At 56.2% G+C, this 21517-nt stretch overlaps 1 protein-coding gene across 1 annotated transcript in view; it reads left to right on the top strand.

Moving 5' to 3' along the window:
• Window positions 1-21517, top strand: part of TEAD3 (TEA domain transcription factor 3) — a 25807-nt gene extending 4290 nt beyond the window's left edge. Inside the window, exons 3-14 of the mRNA XM_043593155.1 lie at window positions 6209-6460; window positions 8266-8330; window positions 13779-13841; window positions 14659-14670; window positions 15249-15386; window positions 15497-15546; window positions 16130-16191; window positions 16975-17108; window positions 17296-17469; window positions 17664-17804; window positions 17883-18035; window positions 18214-21517. Of these exons, the coding sequence (XP_043449090.1) occupies window positions 6209-6460; window positions 8266-8330; window positions 13779-13841; window positions 14659-14670; window positions 15249-15386; window positions 15497-15546; window positions 16130-16191; window positions 16975-17108; window positions 17296-17469; window positions 17664-17804; window positions 17883-18035; window positions 18214-18327 (1358 nt within the window). The 3' untranslated portion in view covers window positions 18328-21517. The remainder of the gene's footprint in view (window positions 1-6208; window positions 6461-8265; window positions 8331-13778; window positions 13842-14658; window positions 14671-15248; window positions 15387-15496; window positions 15547-16129; window positions 16192-16974; window positions 17109-17295; window positions 17470-17663; window positions 17805-17882; window positions 18036-18213) is intronic.

Genomic DNA, 21517 nt, shown 5'->3' with positions numbered 1-21517 from the left:
ATCGTTTGATGCCGTGTGTGTGTGTGTGTGTGTGTGTGTGTGTGTGTGTGATAAGCAGAATGAGCCACCTGCGTGATGTGTGATGCAGTGGTGTGACTACGTGTGTGTGGGTGTGAACAGCATATGAAGGAGCCTCAGGTGTGTAGGAACTCTGATAGGCTGTGTGTGCCGCTCTTCGTGACACATGACGAAAACTAGGACAGGACGTGGTGTGTGTGAGGAGAAGCCATCCTGACACGGTGCTGAGCGGCCGTCGTGATAAGGGGGTGGGAAAGAGGCGTGTAGGTGAACCAGAGCTCCAGACCCTGCCCCGGCAGCGCCGCGTGGCACGGGAAGCGCGGGGCGTGACTGAGGCGGCCTCTGTGGCTGGGCACTATCTGAGGTTGCTTGGGACCATAGAACAGTGTGGGTGACAACTGTCAGGGCTGTGCCAGGCACACCCCGGGTACCGTGTGTGATGAACTTGAGGGCCTGGGACCCTGATTCGTGGGGCGTCCGCATGGAGGAGCGTGAAAAAGATAACCGTCCGAAACAAAGAAGGAAAGTTCGTAAATGCCGCTGAATGGGGCACTTAAAAATGGCTAAAACGGTAAATGTGATGTTATGTATGGGTTACCACAGTAGAAAGTTTAAAAAGAAACAAAGGCTAGAGACGCAGGTAACAGTGACTGTGCGGGACAGTGGCTGGCGGGGGTGGGGGGGGGTTGGACAAGTATGCGCGTGAGAGAGGAGGACCAAGAGGAAGCCTGTGTGCGTTTATAGAGGACACTGTGACTCTCATAGTGGGGGGATTGACCGAGGGACTGGTGGCAGCTCACCACGTGCGTGACATCACGTGACACAGGGTACCAGGGGCCTGGGTGCAGGCAGGCTGAGGCGGGCCGTGGGCATGTGAATGAACTGGGAAACCCACTTGCCCAAGCTACCCATTGGCTGCCTCCCTGCCCCTACCCACCAGCTGGATTCCTGGTCTTCGCTGCAGTGGGACAAGATGAGGAGACAGGGATGCCTGGCTGGCTCAGTCAGTGGGAGCATGTGACTCTCGATCTCGGGGGTCATGGGTTTGAGTCCCACGTTGGGCATCGAGATTACTTAGTTAAAAAAAAAAAAAAAGATGAGACAGGACAGAGTCCCAGAGTAGGGGTGAAGGGAGGTCTGGTCACTGGGCCCCTTCTCTCTGCAGAGGTTTGAGGTCGCTGAGACTCTACCTCCCACTCCCCTACACGGGTGGGGGGGGGGCGCAGCGCTGGGACAGTGAGGATCAGCTTTGGGGAAGGAAGCCTGGGGGGCTGCTTGCCCCCTCTGTACCCCAGGAAGCCTGTGCCCTGCGTAGTGGGGGTGGGTGTAGAGAGTCTTGATTCCCAAATTGGAAGCACATTAATAAGCCGGAGAGAGGGGAGGAGGCCTCCCCACCTCCCTCCTAGGGCTCTGCAAATTGCTTCCTCCTGTAAAAATCTGTACCCTACTCCAGGGAGGAGGGTACTCCCTCCCCAGCCTGGCAGGGTGTGGCCACTTGGCCGGGTCCCTCAGGGGTCCTTGTGCTGGAGGTGGGGGAGGCAGGCACCATCCCCCTCCTGCCCCCTCTGCAGTCCCAACCGGAGCATGGCTACTTCTAGGGTGGGAGCTTCTGGCAGCTGGAGAACAGCTGGCCCCGCTGTGGGGGCGGGTGAGAAGGAAGCAGGGAAAGGCAGAGGGGGTGGGGAGGTTCCCTTAGCCCTCATCAACTGCCCTCCCATCCTCAACCCCCTGGCGGGTCAGCCCAGCCCAGGGTTGGGGGTGGGAGATTGGGGGTGCAACTGTTGATTTCACTAAAATCCCTCTGCCTTTTGACCAATGTTCTCTGCCTTTTGACCAATGTTCTCACTCCGAGTGAGAGCACGGGGAGGCCCTGTGGTCCCTGCAGAAGTGGACAGCGGCTGGCCCCTAATCCAGGAGGGTCACTGGGCTAGTTCGTCCTCCCAGTGGGGCTGGTATGGAAGGGAGGGGGCAGGGGGACGTGGGGACAACACCCACCTGCCTCGACTGGCCTTGTCTGAATCCCCAGTCAGGGCAGTCTGGGGGAGCTCTCTCCTCTCCTCGCTTGAAAGGGAGGTGTGGGCTGGGTGGTTTGGAGGCTGCGGGCCCCGTGGGGGTGGGGGCCTAGGGCCCGTGCGTGTGGCTGCCCAGCTCTGGCCTCCCATCACTGGAGCTGTCCAGCCAGTTATTCCAGCAATCTGGCCCCAGGGTGGGGAGTGGGCAGCAGGGTGCCCCTTATCTCCCCCAGGGCCCCAAAGCCTGCTCACCCAGCCTCCTAGCTCCTAGCTCCCAGCTCCCATCCCTGCCACCACCAGAGGCACCTCTGACCTCTGAAGGCTGAGGGCCCTGAGACAGTGGAAGCAGGAATGGCTGGTCAGACCGGGGGTAAAGGCAGTGGGCCACAGCCTGCAGTAGTAAAGGGCCACTGCAGAGGGAGATAGGAGGTGGTCTCTAAGAGGGACGGAGCAGATGGGACAGGACTGGGATGCCCTGGCCCTGGCCCTGTTGTGGCTTCCCTGCCACTCCTTCCTTCTAGGTCTGTCCTGAACTCTGGGTCTTTCTGTTGCCAGCTCCTCCCCTCCCTCCCTGCCCGACTGTTTCTGAGTTTATTGATATTTCCCCTCCCTGCCTCTCTCACCCCCCCCCCCCCCCCCCCAGCTGTGTGCCTCTGTCTCTCCGGATCTTGGTCTCTATCTGTCTGGGTCTGTTGGTCACTGTCTCTGGGTCCAGCTCTGTCTCTCTCTGGATCTGTCCTTCTCTGGGTCTCACTCCAAGGTTTTGTGGGGGTTTTGTCTCTTATTCTCTGGGACTCTCCTGTCTCCCTTGTCTGTCTTTCTTGTCTGTCTGTCTTGTCTATCTGTCTCTGTCTACTTTACCCCACCCCCTTGCCCCTCACTCAGGTCTTCCTCCCTGTCTCCCACCCCTCTTGGTGGCCCAGTCCAGCAGGCAGACGCCCTGGATGGCTGGGTGAGCACCGACAAGCAGCTGGGGGCTGCCATCCCTCCCCACCCCACTCTTCACAGCGGGGAGGAGACCCTGCCCCCGGCTGCCTCTCACCCCAGGGCACCCCTCTCCGTTCCTCCCTCCACCGTGCCTGAGCCCCACACGTGTCCAGCTTGCAGCCGTCTGAAGAGCCCGCGGCCCCGGAGCTGGGTCCCCAGTGGTGTGAGGGTCCGAGGTTCGGTCCTCAACCCACAGCAATAACTCTGGGAAGACCAGAGCAGCTGGCCTAGACTCCTGAGCGCTGCCCTAGGACAGAGACCCCAGCTCAGCCCCCTGCCTGGCGCAGCTGCCTGCTCGCTGACGCCCACGGGTGTGCCTCAGCCTGGGGGGTACGGACATTCTCATTTGGATGTCAGTCCAGGCACCCACACAGCATACCTGTGCGTGGCTGTGTGGGGCAGGGGTCACCTGTGGGCCCCTGTGTTGGCGCCTGTGCCCACAGGAGTGTTCCTAGAAAGTGAGCCTTGCCGGTGCCTATGAGCCAGCGGAAGGGACGGTGGTCCCACTGTCTCCTTGACTCGTCCTTGCAGCCGCCCCCTGGGCTCCCCTCCCCCTCACCAGCTGCCAGCGGTCCCAGCCAGGGGCCGCCGCCCCGCCCCCCCAGTCTGTCCCAGCTCCCAAGCACTGCTGTGTTCGCCATATTTGGCCACAGTGCTCCTGCGGGGGGCGGGGCGGGGCTGACATCACCCCGAGAAGGGGGGGGGCCACCGCCTGGAAGAGGGGAGGCGGGCAGAGACTTGGGGGAGGCAGGAAAATTGCTGTAAAAAGTCTGGGGCTGCCAGGGCCCCCCATGCGCTGGGCCCCTGCTGCTCCGAGGGAGGCCTCAGGAAAGGATTTGGGGGGAAATGCGTTGAGGACTCTGTTGGGAGGGGTCTTAGCCCACTGTAGCCCCTCTTCTGCCTCCCCTCATAGCCTGTGGCAGTGTCGGATCTGGGAGGAGGCCCTGCATCTCAACTACCTCAATACGGGAGTCACTGGGTCTCCAGTCTTGAGTCTCTGCCCTCTCACATTTTTATTCCAAGAACGTGGCCTCAGGAGTTAAGGAAGGGATGGGGATATAACTTCCGGTGGGGAGAGACAGGCTGGGAGTAGAGGAGTTGGCCGTCTCACTGGTCAGGAGCATGGCTTCCTCTCTCCCTGGCCACCCCTCTGGTGTGGGAGAGCTGTTCCTCCTGGTCTTGGAGGCCTCACAGAAAGGGCTTCAGGAATATGGGTGTCCTTGAAGTTGCCCCAGCTACTTGGGCTGGGGGGAGGCCCCTGGTCTGGACCCCACTGGGTGGGCTCAGAGCAGTTGCCATGATAGCTGGGCCTCCTTTCTGGCTCAAGGTGGTGAGGCTTCTCAGCTTCATCCCCTTGGTTAAGGGACTGAAGCCAGATTGCGTACGCTCAGAGCCCAGCTCCAGCACTTACTAGCTGTGTGTCTGACAAGTTGCTTAACCTCTCTGTTCTTTGGTTTCCTCATCTGTAAAGTGGGACTAGTCATAGTCTCTACCCCATGGGTTATTTTGAGGATTGAATGAATCAATGCGTGTAAAATCCCAGAACGGTGCCTGCCATATAACAGGTGCTCTCATTAGTAGTCTTTTTTTTTTAATATTAATGTTTATTATTTAAAAAAAATTTTTTTTAGTGTTTATTTTTGTGTGTGTGAGAGAGAGAGACAGAGCACAAGCAGGGAAGCGGTAGAGAGAGAGGGAGACACAGAATCCGAAGCAGGCTCCAGGATCCGAGCTGTCAGCACAAAGCCCAACATGGGACTCGAACCCACGAACCGTGAGATCATGACCTGAGCTGAAGTCAGACGCTTAACTGATGGAGCCCCCCAGGCGCCCCTCATTAGTAATCTTAAGTCTATATCCTTCTGACGTTCAGGCCTCCTAGGCCCTCCCCATCCTTTGCCACTAGCCACACTCTTCAAGCCTCCCTAAACAGGTGGCCCTGCAGAAAGGACCCTCTACCCATTTGGCAGGACCTAGAATTCTTGTCTGAGGGGAAAGAATTCTCTTCCTTGGCTGCAGAGGGGTCTCCATATCTCTTTCCTACCCTACCCACCCCCCGCTTTCCCTGCAGGCCAGAGCAAAGTCCTTGGATGTAGCCCTCTTGGGCTCCAAGGCTCCCAGGACCCTGATAATGCATTGGCCACGCAGAGTCTGAGGCTGAAGGGGGTTGGGGGTGAGCCTTGGAGCTGTGTGTGTTGGGGGCACTGCCGGGTGCGGTCTAAGTTAATAACCCAGTCTGGCGTGTGCAGGGAACTCAGAGTTTACAGAGCCCTGGCCCATCTGCAATGTGGGCCAGGGCAGGGGCAGGCGTGTGGGTGGTTTATGGGCTGCTGTGGGGCCGGGAGGTGCAGGAACAGGAAGTGGGACGGAGGAGCCAGTGGGGTTGAGCAAGGCTGTTGGCCAGGCACCTTCTCAGCTGCTCCCTTGCCAACCAGCATCCCTCCCTCCTCGCAATTCCTGGGACAGTCCCAGCCCCCATGTTTAGGTTCCTTGTGAGTTATCTTTTAGGGAAGTCACAACCACACCCTTCCTGGATCAGGGACCCTCCCCATCCCGCATAATGGGTCTTCAGCAGGGTTGCACTGGGGCAGGGGGAGATTGAGGAGGTGGCGGGGGGGGGGGGGGGGTCCCTGGCTGGGGATGCCCAAGACCCGAGGAGGAGCAGGCAGAGTCAGAGCCGAGCAGCCCCTCTGAGAGCTGCAGACACACCGGGCCCCACTCCTGTTTCTCCTCTCCACTTGTCACGATGCCTTTGGCAGCCGCATAACCTTGGGAGCCTCAGTCTCTCATCTGAATAATGGGCACCAGTCCTTGCCCTCCCTGCCTTAGCTTTGAGGATTAAATGAATATGAATGTGCTTCTTCCCCACAAAAGTGCCGTGTAGATACAGGCATTATTATTGTTGTTATCGATCACCACCAAGACTATGTCTCGCGTGTTTTATGAGTCAGGCATTGGGGGTTGGTACTTTGTCATGATCTCATTTCCCTTACAACCTCAAGGAGACCTTTTCCTTGTCTTATAGGACCGAAAGCTCAGAGAGGTGATGTAGCTCGGTCAAGGTCACACAGCGCTGAACAGGCATAACCTCTGGTTACCTCCACCCTGCCCTGGAGCACCTGCCCCTGGGGTGGGAGATTGCTGGGATCTGGGAGAAGCCTGGCCCTAACTCCTCTGTGTCTGCCCCACAGGCTCCGGCTGCCCAGCGGGCTCAGGCCCAGAGCCCAGAGCAACCAGCACAATAGCGTCCAACAGCTGGAATGCCAGCAGCAGCCCCGGGGAGGCCCGGGAGGATGGGCCCGAGGGCCTGGACAAGGGGCTGGACAACGACGCGGAGGGTGTGTGGAGCCCCGACATCGAGCAGAGCTTCCAGGAGGCCCTGGCCATCTACCCGCCCTGCGGCCGCCGCAAGATCATCCTGTCAGACGAGGGCAAGATGTACGGTGCGTGCGGGGAGGCACGGGGACACTGGACAGGACCGGAGAGGTGGCCTGGCCCTCCCTGGCACCTCCCCCTGCTCTCTGCCCCCTCACCCAACCGGTTTGGTGAAGTCCTGTGAGGCCGCCAGCCTGCCACGGGCGAGTCTGGGCGTGTAAGCCTGTGTGTCTGGATCCTCCTCATAAACAAGCCAGGCTCGCCCCCTCCACCAGAGTGAGGCCCACACCTTGACACCCCCGGCGGCTCCTCCTCTCCTCCCCCTGCTGGCCTACAGGTTTCAGGGTGACTCAGTGGACACAGGAAACTGGGTCAGTCCAGTGTGCTCCAGGCTAGGCCTGGGACAAGGTCTTTCCCCACAGAGGGTGGGGAAGCCCCAGGGTAAGACCTGGGGTGTCCTACTGGCGAGTTCCCTCCAGTTCCTGGGTGTGGGATGGGGGCGCTGCGCGCTGGTGGGAGGCCACACGGCGACAGGAGCCTGGGTTAGGAAGAGGGCTGGAGAGACCAGGAGACGCCTTCATTCCTCAGACCACCTCCCAAGTGTCTCCTGCTCTCCTGGCCTGCTCTCTGCCACCTTGCCCATCCCTTGCCTCCAGAAGGGAGTGTCCCCCTCTTGTCCAGCCCTGAGAGGGCTCTCCCAGAGCTGCATTTTTGGGATAACTCAACCCTTCTGGGCCTGGCTCCTTGCCGACTCCCTCCAACCCTCCCTGACGGCCTATGGCTGACTGAGGCAAGCCCTCAGCCCATCCCCTCCCAGCGTCCATGACCGTGACGGGGGCCAGGAAGGAGACAGCTGGGCCAAGTGGTAAGGACTGCAGTGTCCCTTGTCCCCACCCTCTGTGCCATGCTCGCCCTAGCCCCAGAGCCCACTCGTGGGCAGGCCGATGTTCCAGAGCGCTTCCATAGGGCGGGGGCTGCCTGTCCCTACTGCTACCTCCCAGATGGCTGGGGCAGCCCCACAGGGTATTTTTAGACAGGGCGGAGGGAGTGGGGTGGAGAGGGGCAGGCAGGAAGGGAGGGGCAGTGGGGCTGGTTCTGTCATGGAAGAGGAATTTGGAGAATGTGGCCCTTCTGGGGAGGTGATGGGGTTGGGGGCCAGGGAGCCTGGATTTGGGGGATAAAAGGTATTGGCTAAGCATTTGCCGGCATCTCAACAAGTCAGGAGAGACACTGGTAAGCCGTGTCATGGCGGTGACAGGCTCGAGGACACAGTGATGTGCTCAGTGCCATCTTGACACAGGCTGTCAGGGTAGAAGGTGTGGTGGAGACCATCGGGTCCTTCCTGCCTCTTTCACCAGAGAAGGAGAGGGACTTGTCCAGGGTCTCTCCTCATGGCAAGGACAGCTAGGACAGGAGCCTATCCAGAACTCCATCAGACACCCTTGGGGACGTGTGCCACCTGCGGCAGGCCTCACTCACACGTGAACACTGGTGACAGGCACCGGGAGGAAGGAAGGGCTGCTGGGGCTAGGAGTGAGCAGCCCAGCTGTCCTGCCGCACTTTGGCCGCACCTGCCCCTGTCTGTCTGCAGGGAAACCTGTCAGGCGGCCTGACATTGCCCCACCTTCCTCCTCCCACTCTGTTGCCCCCTACTCACTCCCCCAGGGCAGTGCGGGAGCATCTGGGACTCCCCCTACCCTCCGTCTGCCCCGCTCGTCTGCCCCGCTCGTGCCTTTGCGGGGCGGCTGGAGTGAAGAGGGTCGGGGGAGGGAACAGAAGAGCAGCGTTGGGGGAGAGGCCGGTGGGTTTCCCAGCTTGGGGCGGGGAAGGGCGGGTCCTGGCCTCTCTTCATTCTTCTCTCGCCCCAATCCAGGTCGAAATGAGTTGATTGCGCGCTACATCAAACTGAGGACGGGGAAGACGCGGACGAGAAAACAGGTAGGGAGACACAGGTGCTGCATCCCCGCCGCCCACACACCCTCCCCAGGCCGCTCTTGCCGCTGTCGTAGAGAAAGGGGCACTGTCCTCTCTGACCGGCCACCACCACCCCAACCTGAGTGACCTCCGAGAAGCCCCGTGGGGCAGCCTCAGCGGCGCGTGGTCACCGCCCTGAGTGGCCCACTGACCAGCCAGCGAGACAGACGGTTGCAGGGACAGGAGTGCGGAGCAGGGCGGCACGGCCAACGAAAGAGTGTGGGCGGGTGGACAGGGTCTGACCTGGACCGGGCAGGGGAAGGGAGGAGGGGGGCCGCCGAGGCTTTCTGGAGGAGGTATCGCCCAAGATGCATTTTTAAGTAGGAACTTGGGATTTAGGCAGGCAGAAGAAGCAGAAAGGATTCTGCTAGGCTGAGGAAGTTGGATAGATGTATCATAATTGGGAACCCATACAGGGCTTACTCTATATTAATGTATTTATTCCTCACAGTAACCTTATGAGGTGGGTATAGTAATTACCTCCATTTTACAGATGAGAAAACTGAGGCGTGGGGAAGATAAGTAACTTCCTCAAGGTCACGTGGCTGGTAGGGGGTGGACCCCGGACTGAACCCACCGGGCAGGAAAGAGCCACCAGTCAGCAGCGCGGTGGGTGGGGAGAGGGGCGGGAAGAGCCGAGGATGGTGGCTGGAGGCCTGAGGGACAGGTTTCCCCTCCGGGCAGCTGGGTCCACGGAAGGGAATAGAACAGGGAGTGGCAGGTGGCAGCTGTCGAGGAATGTTGGCCCTGGAGCAGCTGGGGCAGTGGATCAGGGAGGGCCAGGCAGAGGCGGGGACCTAGATCCACAGCGATGGCGGCCTGGGTAGTGGCAATGGTGAGGGTAGTGGTGGCAGCATGGAGAGATGATCGGGTGGCTCCCCGGGCCAGGGAGGGCAGCTGTGTGCTGACGGGAGCCCTGAAAGGGAGCTGGTTGGGGTGGGTTCCGTGTGGGGTGCCTGGGAGAGAGGCAGGCTGGGCGCACAGACGGGAGGACCGGAAGCCGCCTCTGATCCTCAGCTCTTCTAACCTCCCTGTCTGGTGGGGTTTGGACCTTGCACCCACCTCCCCGGATCCCCATGTGCATATGACAGAGCTGACCTGTCCCATCCTGTTGTCTCAAAGGAAGGTTTTGAGTCCACCCCCTCAGTGTGGGAGCAGGAACCTCCCTCGTTTATTCAGGCATTTATTATTTTTTTAAAAATTGTTTTTAATGTTTATTTTTTAGAGAGAGAGACGACAGAGTGTGAGTGGGGGAGGGGCAGAGAGAGAGAAGGAGACAATCTGAAGCAGGGTCCAGGCTCTGAGCTGTCAGCACAGAGCCTGATGTGGGGCTCGAACTCGCAAACCGTGAAATCATGACCTGGGCGGAAGTCAGACACTTAACCGACTGAGCCATCTGACACTTAAACACCCCTGTTCAGGCCTTTATTAACCACTTTCCCTGGGCCAGTTCATACTGCACCGCATTTACTCATTTAGCGAATCAGTGAGCTACTACTTACTATATTCTAGGCATGAGGGATACGGCAGGGAACCAGGCAGACAAGGGCCCTGTTCCCAGGGGCCTGGGACTGACTGTCAGAGGTGCTGACTAATCATGCCCCCAAGTTCAGATACCCTCGCCGCTACCTGCCGGGAAGGGGTACTTTGCCTCTCAGGCTCTTCCTCTGCCATTAAATTAGCTATTATGTGAAGACACTTAGAACAGAGTGGGCACTGTAGAAGAATTTGCCGCTGCTAATGCTGTTATTATTCTGTCTTTATAAGCAGAAAGCCAGGGCTCCTGAATGGCTCAGTTGGAGGAGCATGCCACTCTTTTTTTTTTTTTTTTTTTTTTTTTTCATTTATTTTTGAGAGAGAGAGAGCACAAGCGGAGGAAGGGCAGAGAGAGGGGGACAGAGTATCCAAAGTGGGACTCGAGCCCACAAACCGTGAGATCATGACCTGAACAGAAGTCGGATGCTCAACCAACTGAGCCCCGCCCCCCCCCCGTGCCCCTAAGACCTTGTGACCCTTGATCTCAGGGTTGTGACTTTAAGTCCCATGTTGGGTGTAGAGCTAACTTAATTTTTTAAAAAAAGACTAAACAGAAAGCCATTGCAGACACAGGAGAAGGGCACTGTCTCCTGCTTCACCGAAAGAAATGTTTATAGGAACGTGTTTGTCAGAGTGGGAAGGGGTCAAGGGACCTTTAGGCTCAGTCCCTTTGACCTGAGGTGTAGGGAGGGTAGTAGAGCCTTTTGATTCAGAGGAACATTGTACCTGCTCCTGGCCAGGTATCCCAGGAAGGCTGGCTGTATGATGATGTGTTACAGGCCAGCTGGTGGCAAGCTCAGAATTTAAAAATTTGGTCATTTTGCAAGGGTAGCGTTCCTCTAACCTGATTCTTTCCTAGAACTCTGATGTCTAAGATCTCTGTAAAAGAGGACCCATCTCTTATGAGTTTGAGCCCCACGTTGGGTGTGGAGATTACTTAAGAAAATAAAATTCAGGTTGCCTGGGTGGCCCAGTCAGTTGAGCGTCTGACCCTTGATTTTGGCTGCGATCATGAGCTCATGGTGTGTGGACTGGAGCTCCACATCAGGCTGTACGCTGAGCCAGCTTGGAATTTTCTCTCTCCCTCTCTCTCTGCCCCTTCCCTGCTCGTGCTTGCGTGCTCTCAATCTCTCTCAAAATAAATAAATGGACAAGAAACTAACAAAATAAAATAAAATAAAATCTTAAAAAAATAGATGTATGGATGGATAGATAGATAAGACAGACAGACCCATCCTATGGTTGTGAGGACTAAGCACGTCTTTATGTGTCGCCAAGAGCAACCAGATGACAGGCAGGGGTTTTCTTTGGTTGTTTTTATTTTACTTTTGGTTTAAAAATGTGGTTTTAGGGTTTTTACAGGCACGTACAGCAATTAATAGCAAGTACAATGCCTCCACATTGAAAAAACAGCTAAGCATTATATTAGGATTAAGTTCCATGTGACTTCCAGCTGTCACCGAGTTGAGCATTCGGCGGTGGTCCTCTGTGCTAAGGGTCCAGAGAATCCTGGCAGCACAGCTTGGTGGCAAGTGGGCTCTGGACTCAGGCCACCTCGGTTCAAATCCCAGCTCTAGCCCCCAGCTGTGTGACCTTGGGTAAGCTGCTTCACCTCTCTGTGCTTTGGTTTCATCATCTGTAACTCGAGGGATGATGTGAGTACTGACTTGTCTGTGTCGCTGTGAAGGTCAGATGAGGGAAGTGTGAAATGCTGACGGCAGTAATAGCTGTGCCCACGAAGCATCACGTATTGTCATGATATGGGGCGATCAGTAATCTCACCGGACGCGTGTCTGATTGCTGTGCACGGTGAGGCAGCACGAGGAACACCCAGCCTGGACCCTAACCCAGTAGCAGAGGGCTGCCCAGCATCACTTATACAGTAACTTGCAGTATATGATTAAAAAGAAAAAGAAACAGTTTCTTTGTGGGGATGAAAACAACTTGCAAAGAAAGCCCACAGCCATTGCTGATAATGCCCGTGTGAAGCATCCTGGAAGGATCCATGTGTCCCCTTGTGTTTCGTGGGAAAACAGTGACCTTTAGGTTCTCTCAGGCTTAGGGTTAGACCCTTGTAATACGCTGGAGAAGAAATGCTATTAAGGGCACCTACTGTGTGTGTGTGTGTGTGTGTGTGTGTGTGTGTGTGTGTGTGTATGTGTATAGATATATATATGGCCATATATTTGTCCAAGGGGAAGGAAGGTATGTTGGGGGAGGAAGCTGATGAGCAAAGCAGGAGCAGGGCCAGGCCTGGTTTTATAGGCTGGCAAGCTGTTGGGGTTGACACAGGATGTAGGCGGTGGTACAGGGGGAGATCTTTCATAGAGGATATGGCCTCGATATATAATCTGATGGCCCGCAGGAGCATTATGGCCATTGGTGATGACAATCAGAAAAAAGTCTCAGGGTACCTGGCTGGCTCAGTCAGTAGAGCATGTGATCTCATCACGGGGTCACTAGTTCAAGCCCCACATTGGGTGCAGAGATTACTTAAATACATACATATGTACATACATACATAAATCTGTTTTAAAAAGAGAAAGGGGCACCTGGGTGGCTCAGTCGGTTAAACATCCGACTTTGGCTTAGGTCATGATCTCACATTTCTTGAGTTCAAGTCCCATATCGATAGGGCTCTGTGCTGACAGCGTGGAGCAGCTTTGGATCCTCTGTCTCCCTCTCTCTGTCCCTCCTGCTCTCTCTCTCTCTCTCTCTCAAAAATAAATCAACATTTTAAAAAAAGAGAGAGAGAGAAACTGTCTCCTCTGAAGACATCAGAGAGAAAAAGTCATCCTGTTTTAGAAAAATAAAAAGATACCCTTCTGGGTTAGAGGCAGCCCTACTCCAGGGCACATAACTTGAGCAGCAGACCTTGGGCTGGATTTTAGTCCTTGCTGATTGATTGATTGATTGAAAATGTTTTTTATGTGGGTTTTTTTTTTTTTCAACGTTTATTTATTTTTGGGAGAGAGAGAGACAGAGCATGAACGGGGGAGGGGCAGAGAGAGAGGGAGACACAGAATCGGAAACAGGCTCCAGGCTCTGAGCCATCAGCCCAGAGCCCGACGCGGGGCTCGAACTCACGGACCGCGAGATCGTGACCTGGCTGAAGTCGGACGCTTAACCGACTGCGCCACCCAGGCGCCCCTTGTTTTGTTTTGTTTTGAGGGAGAGACAGAGCATGAGCAGGGGAGGGGCAGAGAGAGAGGGAGACACAGCATCAGAATCAGAAGCAGGCTCCAGGCTCCAAGCTGTCAGCACAGATCTTACCTGACGCAGGGCTTGAACCTATGAACATTGAGACCATGACCTGAGCCAAAGTCAGACGTTTAACTGACTGAGCCATTCAGGTGCCCCGAGTCCTTGCTGACTTAGGTTCTCTTGTGCAGTGATCAACCTATACAACTGTACATGGTGGTCCTGGAGGCTACCATAGGCTCTTGATCAAAACAGGGCCAAGAAGAGAGCAAAGAACTGGCAGGGCTCAGGGCCCCATAGTTTCCCCCACTTCCATTTGGCCCCAGAGACGAGGGCTGGGGTGCTCCTTGCCCATGGCCGCCCCATGCCGTGCCTCCTCACTCTCTGTGTTTTCCTCTCTGACGGGGCGCGGGGCGGCCCCTAGGTGTCCAGCCACATACAGGTTCTAGCTCGGAAGAAGGTGCGGGAGTACCAGGTTGGCATCAAGGTATGTTGGGCGCCTGACTAGGGCCTCCAGTCCCTCCTCGGCACCTCCACCGCTATCTCCGCGCAGCTCAGGCCTCTGCCTCGGCGGGCTCTCTGGCCCCACTGTGCCTCCTTTCTGGCTGAAGCTCCGTTCTTGCCTCTTCTTCTGCCCCTTCTGCTCTTTTTCTCTCTTTCTTTCTCTTTCTACAGGTCTCTAGCCACTTGCAGGTTCTAGCCAGGCGGAAATCTCGAGAGATTCAGTCCAAGCTGAAGGTAGGGGGTCCCCACCTTTTGGCCCGGCCCTGCTGTTTTCTGAGACCAGCCCAGGGCAGACAGGTGGCTGAAGAGTATGGAGGGGTGGAGGGTGTCTCAGAAACACAAACAGCAGCATGAAGTCTAAAGGCCACTTCAGGCTACAGAGGGCCACAGCCTCTGGAAACTAGGCAGAAGCCCAGGGGGACCGCCAGCCCTACAGTGAGGGAGAGGAAGACCATCTGGGGCCACTGCGGCTCACCTCTCTTCTTCGTTTTCCTTTTTCTCCTTCCTCCTAATTGCTGCTTGTTAATTGCATGGGGCCTTCGGTGGGCAGGGGGGAGACACGGGGGCATCGGCTGGCAGAGCTGTTGTGGTGGGCATGGCTGTTCCTTGCATTGGACGCTCAATCCTGATGCTCAATCCTGACTGCCTTACGGCTGAGGATCCCAGAGCATAGGGCTCAGGGCCCCCGTAGGCTGTGCCTTCCCCTTACTTCATAGCTGCCCAGCAGACTAAGCCTGCCGCTCTCGGCCCCATGCCTGTATCACAGCTCCAGAGGACCTGGGCAGCCCCCCAGGGCACCAGCTTGGTCCACCATCTAGGTCTCCAGCATGCCCTCCCTCATTCTGCTCTTTCCAGGGCATGCCCACTGGCAAGCTCTCGCTCTGGGTAGCAGTGGGGTGGGGTGAGGGTCCACAGCGGCCTCTGAGCTCCCTTGGGTTCCTCAGACCCGAGAGCCAGGTGGCCGTTGAGCGGAGGAGGGTGAGAAGACAGGTCCCCACCCTACATGGCCCTCATGTGTGCCTCTTCTAATCCACCTCCCTCTCCTTCACAGGCCATGAACCTGGTAAGTAGCCTGCCCCTCCCCAGGGTGGGAGATGGGGGGAGAGCACCTAATACAGGATCTTCAAATCGTGAATTGTGAAATCCATTGAATAGGTTGCGACCAGCATGCTTTGAAAATGAACACTGACAGTGGTTCTCAAACTTGAGCCTGCATCAGAATCGCCTGGAGGGCTGGTCGAAGACAGATTTCTGGACTTCACCCTCAGGGTTTCTGATTCAGTGGGTCTGGGCTGAGGCCTGAGAATTTGCGTTTCTAACAAGCTGCCAGGTGATCCTGGTGCTGTTGGTTCATGGACCACACTTTGAGAACCGCTGATGAAACAGAATAGAAAATATGAGTGCATGACACACAGCATAAGGGGAAGCGTTTGGGTATATACTGGGTTACAGAATAAAGTAAAATTATTTCTCACCAAGGATTGTGCTCAGAGGGGTGATGGACACTTAGGAGACCGGCCCAGGTGGGGGCTGGGACTCCCCTGAGCCCGCATAGCAGAGCCCTGAGGGCCTGGGAGGGGCCCTGAGGCAAACCCCAACCCTGTCTCTGGCCTGGCCTCACACTGCCTCTCCCCTCCCCAGGACCAGGTCTCCAAGGACAAAGCCCTCCAGAGCATGGCATCCATGTCATCCGCCCAGATTGTCTCTGCCAGCGTCCTACAGAACAAGTTCAGCCCACCCTCCCCTCTGCCCCAGGCCGTCTTCTCCACTTCCTCACGGGTACAGGGGGCCTGGGAGGTGGGGCTGAGGTGAGGGAGTGCCTTCAGGGCTGGGCTGTGGTGGGGGTCGTGGATGCTGAGGGGCCGCTGGGCTTTGTCCCATCTCTGCAGTTCTGGAGCAGCCCCCCTCTCCTGGGACAGCAGCCTGGACCCTCTCAGGAGTGAGTATTGTGGCACATCCTTCCCACACCCTCGTCCCTGACAGTCATCTTCCCCTTTGATCAGGGTTCCAGCAACAGCTGGGCAAAGTTTTAATGCGAAAACAGAGGATGGAGAGCACCAGCAAGAGAGCAGTGCATCTGTCTATTCATTCATGTGTGTGTTCACTCATCAACCCACGCACCCACTTGTCGCCTGTCCTTCAGCTCCTTCTCATTCAGTTGCTCTCCCAGTCGGTCCCCTAGTCAGCACGTCAGGTAGTCGAGTGAACTCGGTTCCCTCAATTCTAAGAGGACTTTCATCCTCAGACACACCCTCAGTTTAATGAGCAGCTCGGGGTGGGGTCAAAAGGCTACATTAAATGTGCACATCAGTTGTGAGACACAGCAGGATTTCACAAATGCTAAAATGCGGAGAAGACAAAAAGCTGGTGAGTTCGCTTGTCAGCATGCATTTCTGGGCCTTTGCAGAAAGGCTGGGTGGCTCCCTATTGAGACCAGATGAGACTCCTCCAAGTGACTGGACCAGGTGGAAGGTGGGCTTAGGGGTGACCCTCTAACCAGGCTGTGCTCCTCCTGTCTGCAGCATCAAGCCCTTTGCACAACCAGCCTACCCCATCCAGCCGCCCCTGCCGCCAACGCTCAGCAGTAAGTTCCCCACACAACATTGCCACCGACTCCCCTCTGCCCCTCCCCATCTGCTGAGAAGAGCGGGGGCGGGGGGGGGGCGAGGGGGGCAGCAAGGCTGTGCCTGTGTTTACGCTGGGAGGGAGAAGTGGGTGGTGTCTATAGGGGATTGGTACAGGAATAGGCCCCTCACCTTTTATAGTGTTGCTTCCAGAACTCTGCTACTAACTAGTACACACCAACAAAAATACAACATTTATATATGTGTGTGTGTGTGTGTGTGTGTGTGTGTATATATATATATATATATATATATATATATATAAAATTCTCACGTGGAAACACACCAACATCTTAACAGAATTTCACTCTCTCTAGGTGTTGGGATCCTGGGTAATTTTTACTCTCCCTATTTTAAAAATTTTTTATTCATTTAAGTAATCTCTACATCCAATGTGGGGCTCGAACCCATGACTCCGAGATCAAGAGTCATATGCTCTTCTGACTGAGTCAGCCAGGCACCCCTATTTTTCCCTTTTTACTTGCCTGCATTTTCTGTTTGAATACATGTTAATAGTGATATAAAAATTCCACTGCTATGTACTACTGGGGCCACTGCAAACAGTTGTGCAGGTTGTACACTGTGCAAGAAGCCGTGGAAAGGGAGTCAAAATCCAACCCGTGTTCCTACCCAAAAGGGGTGCCATTTTCTAGTTTGCACAATGCTCTGCGCAGCTGGAGGCGGCTCTATGTGTAACCACGCACACACAGCCATGCAGATGAGGGTCCATCTCGCCCTCCCAGGTTACGAGCCCCTGACCCCGCTCCCCCCAGCTGCTGCCTCTGTGCCCGTGTGGCAGGACCGCACCATCGCTTCCTCCCGGCTGCGGCTCCTCGAGTATTCTGCCTTCATGGAGGTGCAGCGAGACCCTGACACGGTAATGTGGCTGGGGGTGGGGGTGGGGGTGAGGGTTTGTGCAATCATGGAGAGACCCTGGCATGGCGGTCCAGGGCCACGGCTCAGGGTCCTGGGGTGGGGAAGCCACAGGGCGGCTCTGTCCCCTGCAGCTCTCAGGCCTGCACACTTGAGTGCTCTCCTGACCCAGTACTGGGCCCTCCCCACAGTACAGCAAACACCTATTTGTGCACATCGGCCAGACGAACCCTGCCTTTTCGGACCCGCCTCTGGAGGCCGTCGACGTGCGTCAGATCTATGACAAGTTCCCAGAGAAAAAAGGGGGACTGAAGGAACTCTATGAGAAGGGGCCCCCTAATGCCTTCTTCCTTGTCAAGTTCTGGGTGAGCTGCCCTCTCTGCTCCCACCAGATGTGCAGCGTACCTGGGTCCCCCTGCTGACCCCTGACCCTGCCCTCTCTCCCTGTGGCCTGTGGGCAGAGTGCTGGGGTCCTTGGGCGAAACACTGGTGTGGCAGGCCCAGAAGCCTCCCTCTGGCCTCCGCCCTCCTGACACCACACTCGCTTCCCCCCATCTAGGCCGACCTCAACAGCACCATCCAGGAGGGCCCAGGAGCCTTCTACGGGGTCAGCTCCCAGTATAGCTCGGCCGATAGCATGACCATCAGCGTCTCCACCAAGGTGTGCTCCTTTGGCAAGCAAGTGGTGGAGAAGGTGGAGGTGAGTGGGGGCCCAGGGTGGCACGGTGGGGCCGGGAGCAGGCACGCTGGGTGACGCCCTCCTCGTGGCCTTCCGCAGACGGAGTATGCCAGGCTGGAGAACGGGCGCTTCGTGTACCGCATCCACCGCTCCCCCATGTGCGAGTACATGATCAATTTCATCCACAAGCTGAAGCACCTGCCGGAGAAGTACATGATGAACAGCGTCCTGGAGAACTTCACCATCCTGCAGGTGGGGGGGGTGGGGGGGCAGCCGGGGAATGGGGGGCACAGGGGCCTCAAAGTGGGGGTGGCCAGACCCATCGCTCAGGTGAGGAGACTGCTATCCAGAAACGAGAAGGGTCTTCTCGGCCCCTACACCTGTGGCTCTGTGCCGCCTGACCCCTTGAATCCTCCTGCCTGGCCCCCAGGTGGTCACGAGCCGGGACTCCCAGGAGACCCTGCTTGTCATTGCTTTCGTCTTCGAAGTCTCCACCAGCGAGCACGGGGCCCAGCACCATGTCTACAAACTCGTCAAAGACTAGGCTACCCTCTGCCCCCACCACCAGGATCCAGGACGAGCGTCTGTTCCACACACCTGCCTGGCCCCCCCTGGAAGTCTGGGATTGAGGACTCACCCGCCTGCCAGGCCTCAGGCCCAGGACCCAGGAGGCCTCCCCACCTACCCCCAGCACACACACTCCCTGCCACTGTTCTGCGCTTTAATTGTGGGAGAAGAGAGGAGGGCTCAGTGGTGGGGCTGCCCGCCCTAGATGCTGAACCATCGCCCAGCTCTGCCCAGCCTCCGGTGAATGGGAGGACCCCTTTGGGCTCAGGCACGTGTGGCCGGCAGGGGAGGGTGGAACGGAGACCGAGGGAGTCAGAGTGCAGAGGCCCCAGGAAGGAGAGTGTCGAGTTGGAGTTAGGTTGAGAAGAGAGGGGCCCACACTTTCTTGCACCTGCTGTGTGCCGGGCCCGGTGCTAGGTCCTATGTGTACCCAGTGCCGTTCTCAGACTGCGTGAGGCGAGCACGGGTCGTGGGTCTTGGCGTCTCATGATGTGCTGAGACTTGAAGTTGAGCGACCCTTGCAGGGTGGGGCAGAGTTGGAATTCTCATCCAGGGCTGCCTGTCCCCAGAGCCCAGGTTTACACTACCTCCCTGGAGGGGATGGGAAAGAGGGTCTGTACTAGGGGCTGGGGCCATCCACGTTGGGAGCCTCCTCCCAGGGGAGCAGCTGCTTCTGACCAGGCAGGAAGAGAGGAGCAGCAGGTACTTGGCACCTGTTAGGTGCCCTCTGTCAGCCCCTGTGCTGACCTCCTCCAACCCGCCCTGGCCCAGATCCAGTGCCTGAGCCCGTCAGCAGCTTCCTGATGGGAGAAGGCCCCCAGGGGCAGACTCCAAAATAGCTTGGAGCGTCCTGTAGAAAGATGGAGCCCCAGCCTCAGGGCAGACCAGTGTTCCAGGGACAAGGGGTAGCAGAAAGGCTTTGCTATTTTTTAATGCCCAAGACTTGGGTTTGGTCAACCCTTGGTGGGCGCCACTCCCTTATGTTTTTCTCCATCTCAGTCTCCCAGGACTGGGACAGCAGCTTCCCAGAATCAGTTCTGGGACTGAAGGTTAACCCTTCCCCTGCTGGCCCTTCCCAACACCCAGGCCCCTCTGCCAGCTTGGCCTGTCTACCAGCCGCCTCTGGGCATTCACGAGTTTCATATGAAGTACTGTGCCCCTTCCCTTCCTTACACCACCCGCCCCTGAGCTTCCTGAAGGTCCTCACAATTTGCATATCGCTCAGGCCACTTCCAAACCCAACCTAGGTTTTATAATGTATATTATATTTTTTGTGTATTTTTTAAATCCAGCTGTGATGGGTTATATCATAAACGTGGCGTGGGGCTGGGGCAGGGGCCCTCAAGGCCCAGCTCCTGCTCAAAAAAAAAAAAAAAAAAAAAAAAATTAAAGTTATTTGTTTGTGGGTTAGTTGTGTGACCAGTGTATGCCAGACTTCTCTGGGTTGGATTAGCTTCCAATGGGTGCTTCTGCTAGGTTAGCTCCTGTTGGGTCCTCCCACCCTACTCCCTCTCTGCTGGAGGGCCCCCAAGCCATACTTGCACTCAAGGTCCCATGAAAGTTTTGCAGACTCCCTTTCTCCCACCCACTCCTGCCATGAGTGGAGTGCTGAAATGTGCCCAGTGCTGGCCTAGTTTCTACTGCTGCATGGTCTCTTTGAAGTGACCTGCCCAAGGTCACACAACTACTGAGGCCCCCTGCTAAATCCCCAGTCTTCGTGGTGGCTACTGCTGGTTCTCTATCCTGCCCTCACTTTACACGAGAAGAACCTCAAGGGGGAAGAGTGCTTTCCCAAGTGGATAGCTGCTAGCAGGGGAAGCCAGATTCCAACCTGTTCTCTGCCTGGAAAAGCCCTGCTCTCCCCTCTGAACCATCTTGTGCTCATACAGCGGGGACCACAGAGTGGGGAGGGTGAGGAGACAGTATCTTCAATGTGTTTATCTGAAATCCAAATTTAAATAAGCATCCTGTATTTTCATTTGCTCAATCGGGTAACCCTACTCTAGAATCTAGTTTTCTAGATCATTCTGGTCCAACCTCCAGATGGGAAACACTGAAGTTAAATGCTGTCTTCACTCAGCCAGTGGCAACACCAAGATTTGAATCTGGTCGGCCTGACTCCAAGACCATGCACCTGGTAGACTAATCTGGTAGCTTTTTGTCTCAGTCCACAGCATTGGATGGCCGCCAGACTCACTTGCAAGATGGGGAGGGTGCCTGGAGCCCCAGCCAGGTGGTTGTGGCTCCTGGAGTCAGGACTTGGTTTATGAAGCACCCACTACGTGCCAGCCTAGGACTGGATCCAAAAATCTGATCTCTGGGCTTAACAGGTAATTCTATCTATTGGATGCTTGAGGCATCATCACGTGTGTTGTTGCCTTCTCTCTCCCGGAGTAAACAGCAGTAAACAGCCTTCGGGTGATTTAGAATCATGTAGATCTCCTGTGAAAAATCCAAGTGCAATATGGCCGGCCTCCTTGCCTGTCCTCCCCGCCCTCTCGCCCCACATCTCCCTACTTCCTTGCCCCCACATGCAAATGTAACAGATCCAGAGGTGGGTGAGGTCTATTTTCAAGGTCCCAAAGTAAGGTGAGGATCAGAGTAAGGGGAGTCTTGTGAGGCTGGAGCCCAGGACTCTCCTGAAGTGGCTCTTACCTGCTCAGGGTTCTGTGGGAAGCTTTAAAGGGCCAAGATGGCTGGATCCCAGAGACTGGAGCTAAAGTTCTGCCTTTCCTGCCCATTTCTGTTCTGATGTCATCTTGTCAATTCTAAGGTCAAGGCCTAGGTGCTACTCTGAGATTTCTTAGGGGCTCTTTATTTCCCTGTAGTGCTAATGCTGGAGAACTGGGGCTCCCCAGATAGCTGAACCCTGAATTCTCAGGTGCACACAAGCTTTCGACAGATCATCCCGGAGGCTGGAATTTGATGAAAATAGCTCAACCTTCTTTCACAATGGAATCTGCCTCCATGCCCATTTGCTTTCTCTTCTACCTACTCTTTATTGTGCTGCCGTGGGCTTGAGAGCAGGCACCATGGCTCTAAACAGGTTCCCCACTGCCCAGTAGTGGGTCAGCATTTTAGTATAGTTGGTAAGAATTCCTACCCCAATAACGTTAAGGCTTAATAAATAAAATGGGTTTGATTTAAATCCAGGTGATTCAAATCAA

This window comes from Prionailurus bengalensis, chromosome B2 (assembly GCF_016509475.1).
Source record: "Prionailurus bengalensis isolate Pbe53 chromosome B2, Fcat_Pben_1.1_paternal_pri, whole genome shotgun sequence".
NCBI classification, from domain to species: Eukaryota; Metazoa; Chordata; class Mammalia; order Carnivora; family Felidae; genus Prionailurus; species Prionailurus bengalensis.
Note: the sequence above shows the minus strand (reverse complement) of the source record. Positions and strands in the feature narration are given on the sequence as shown.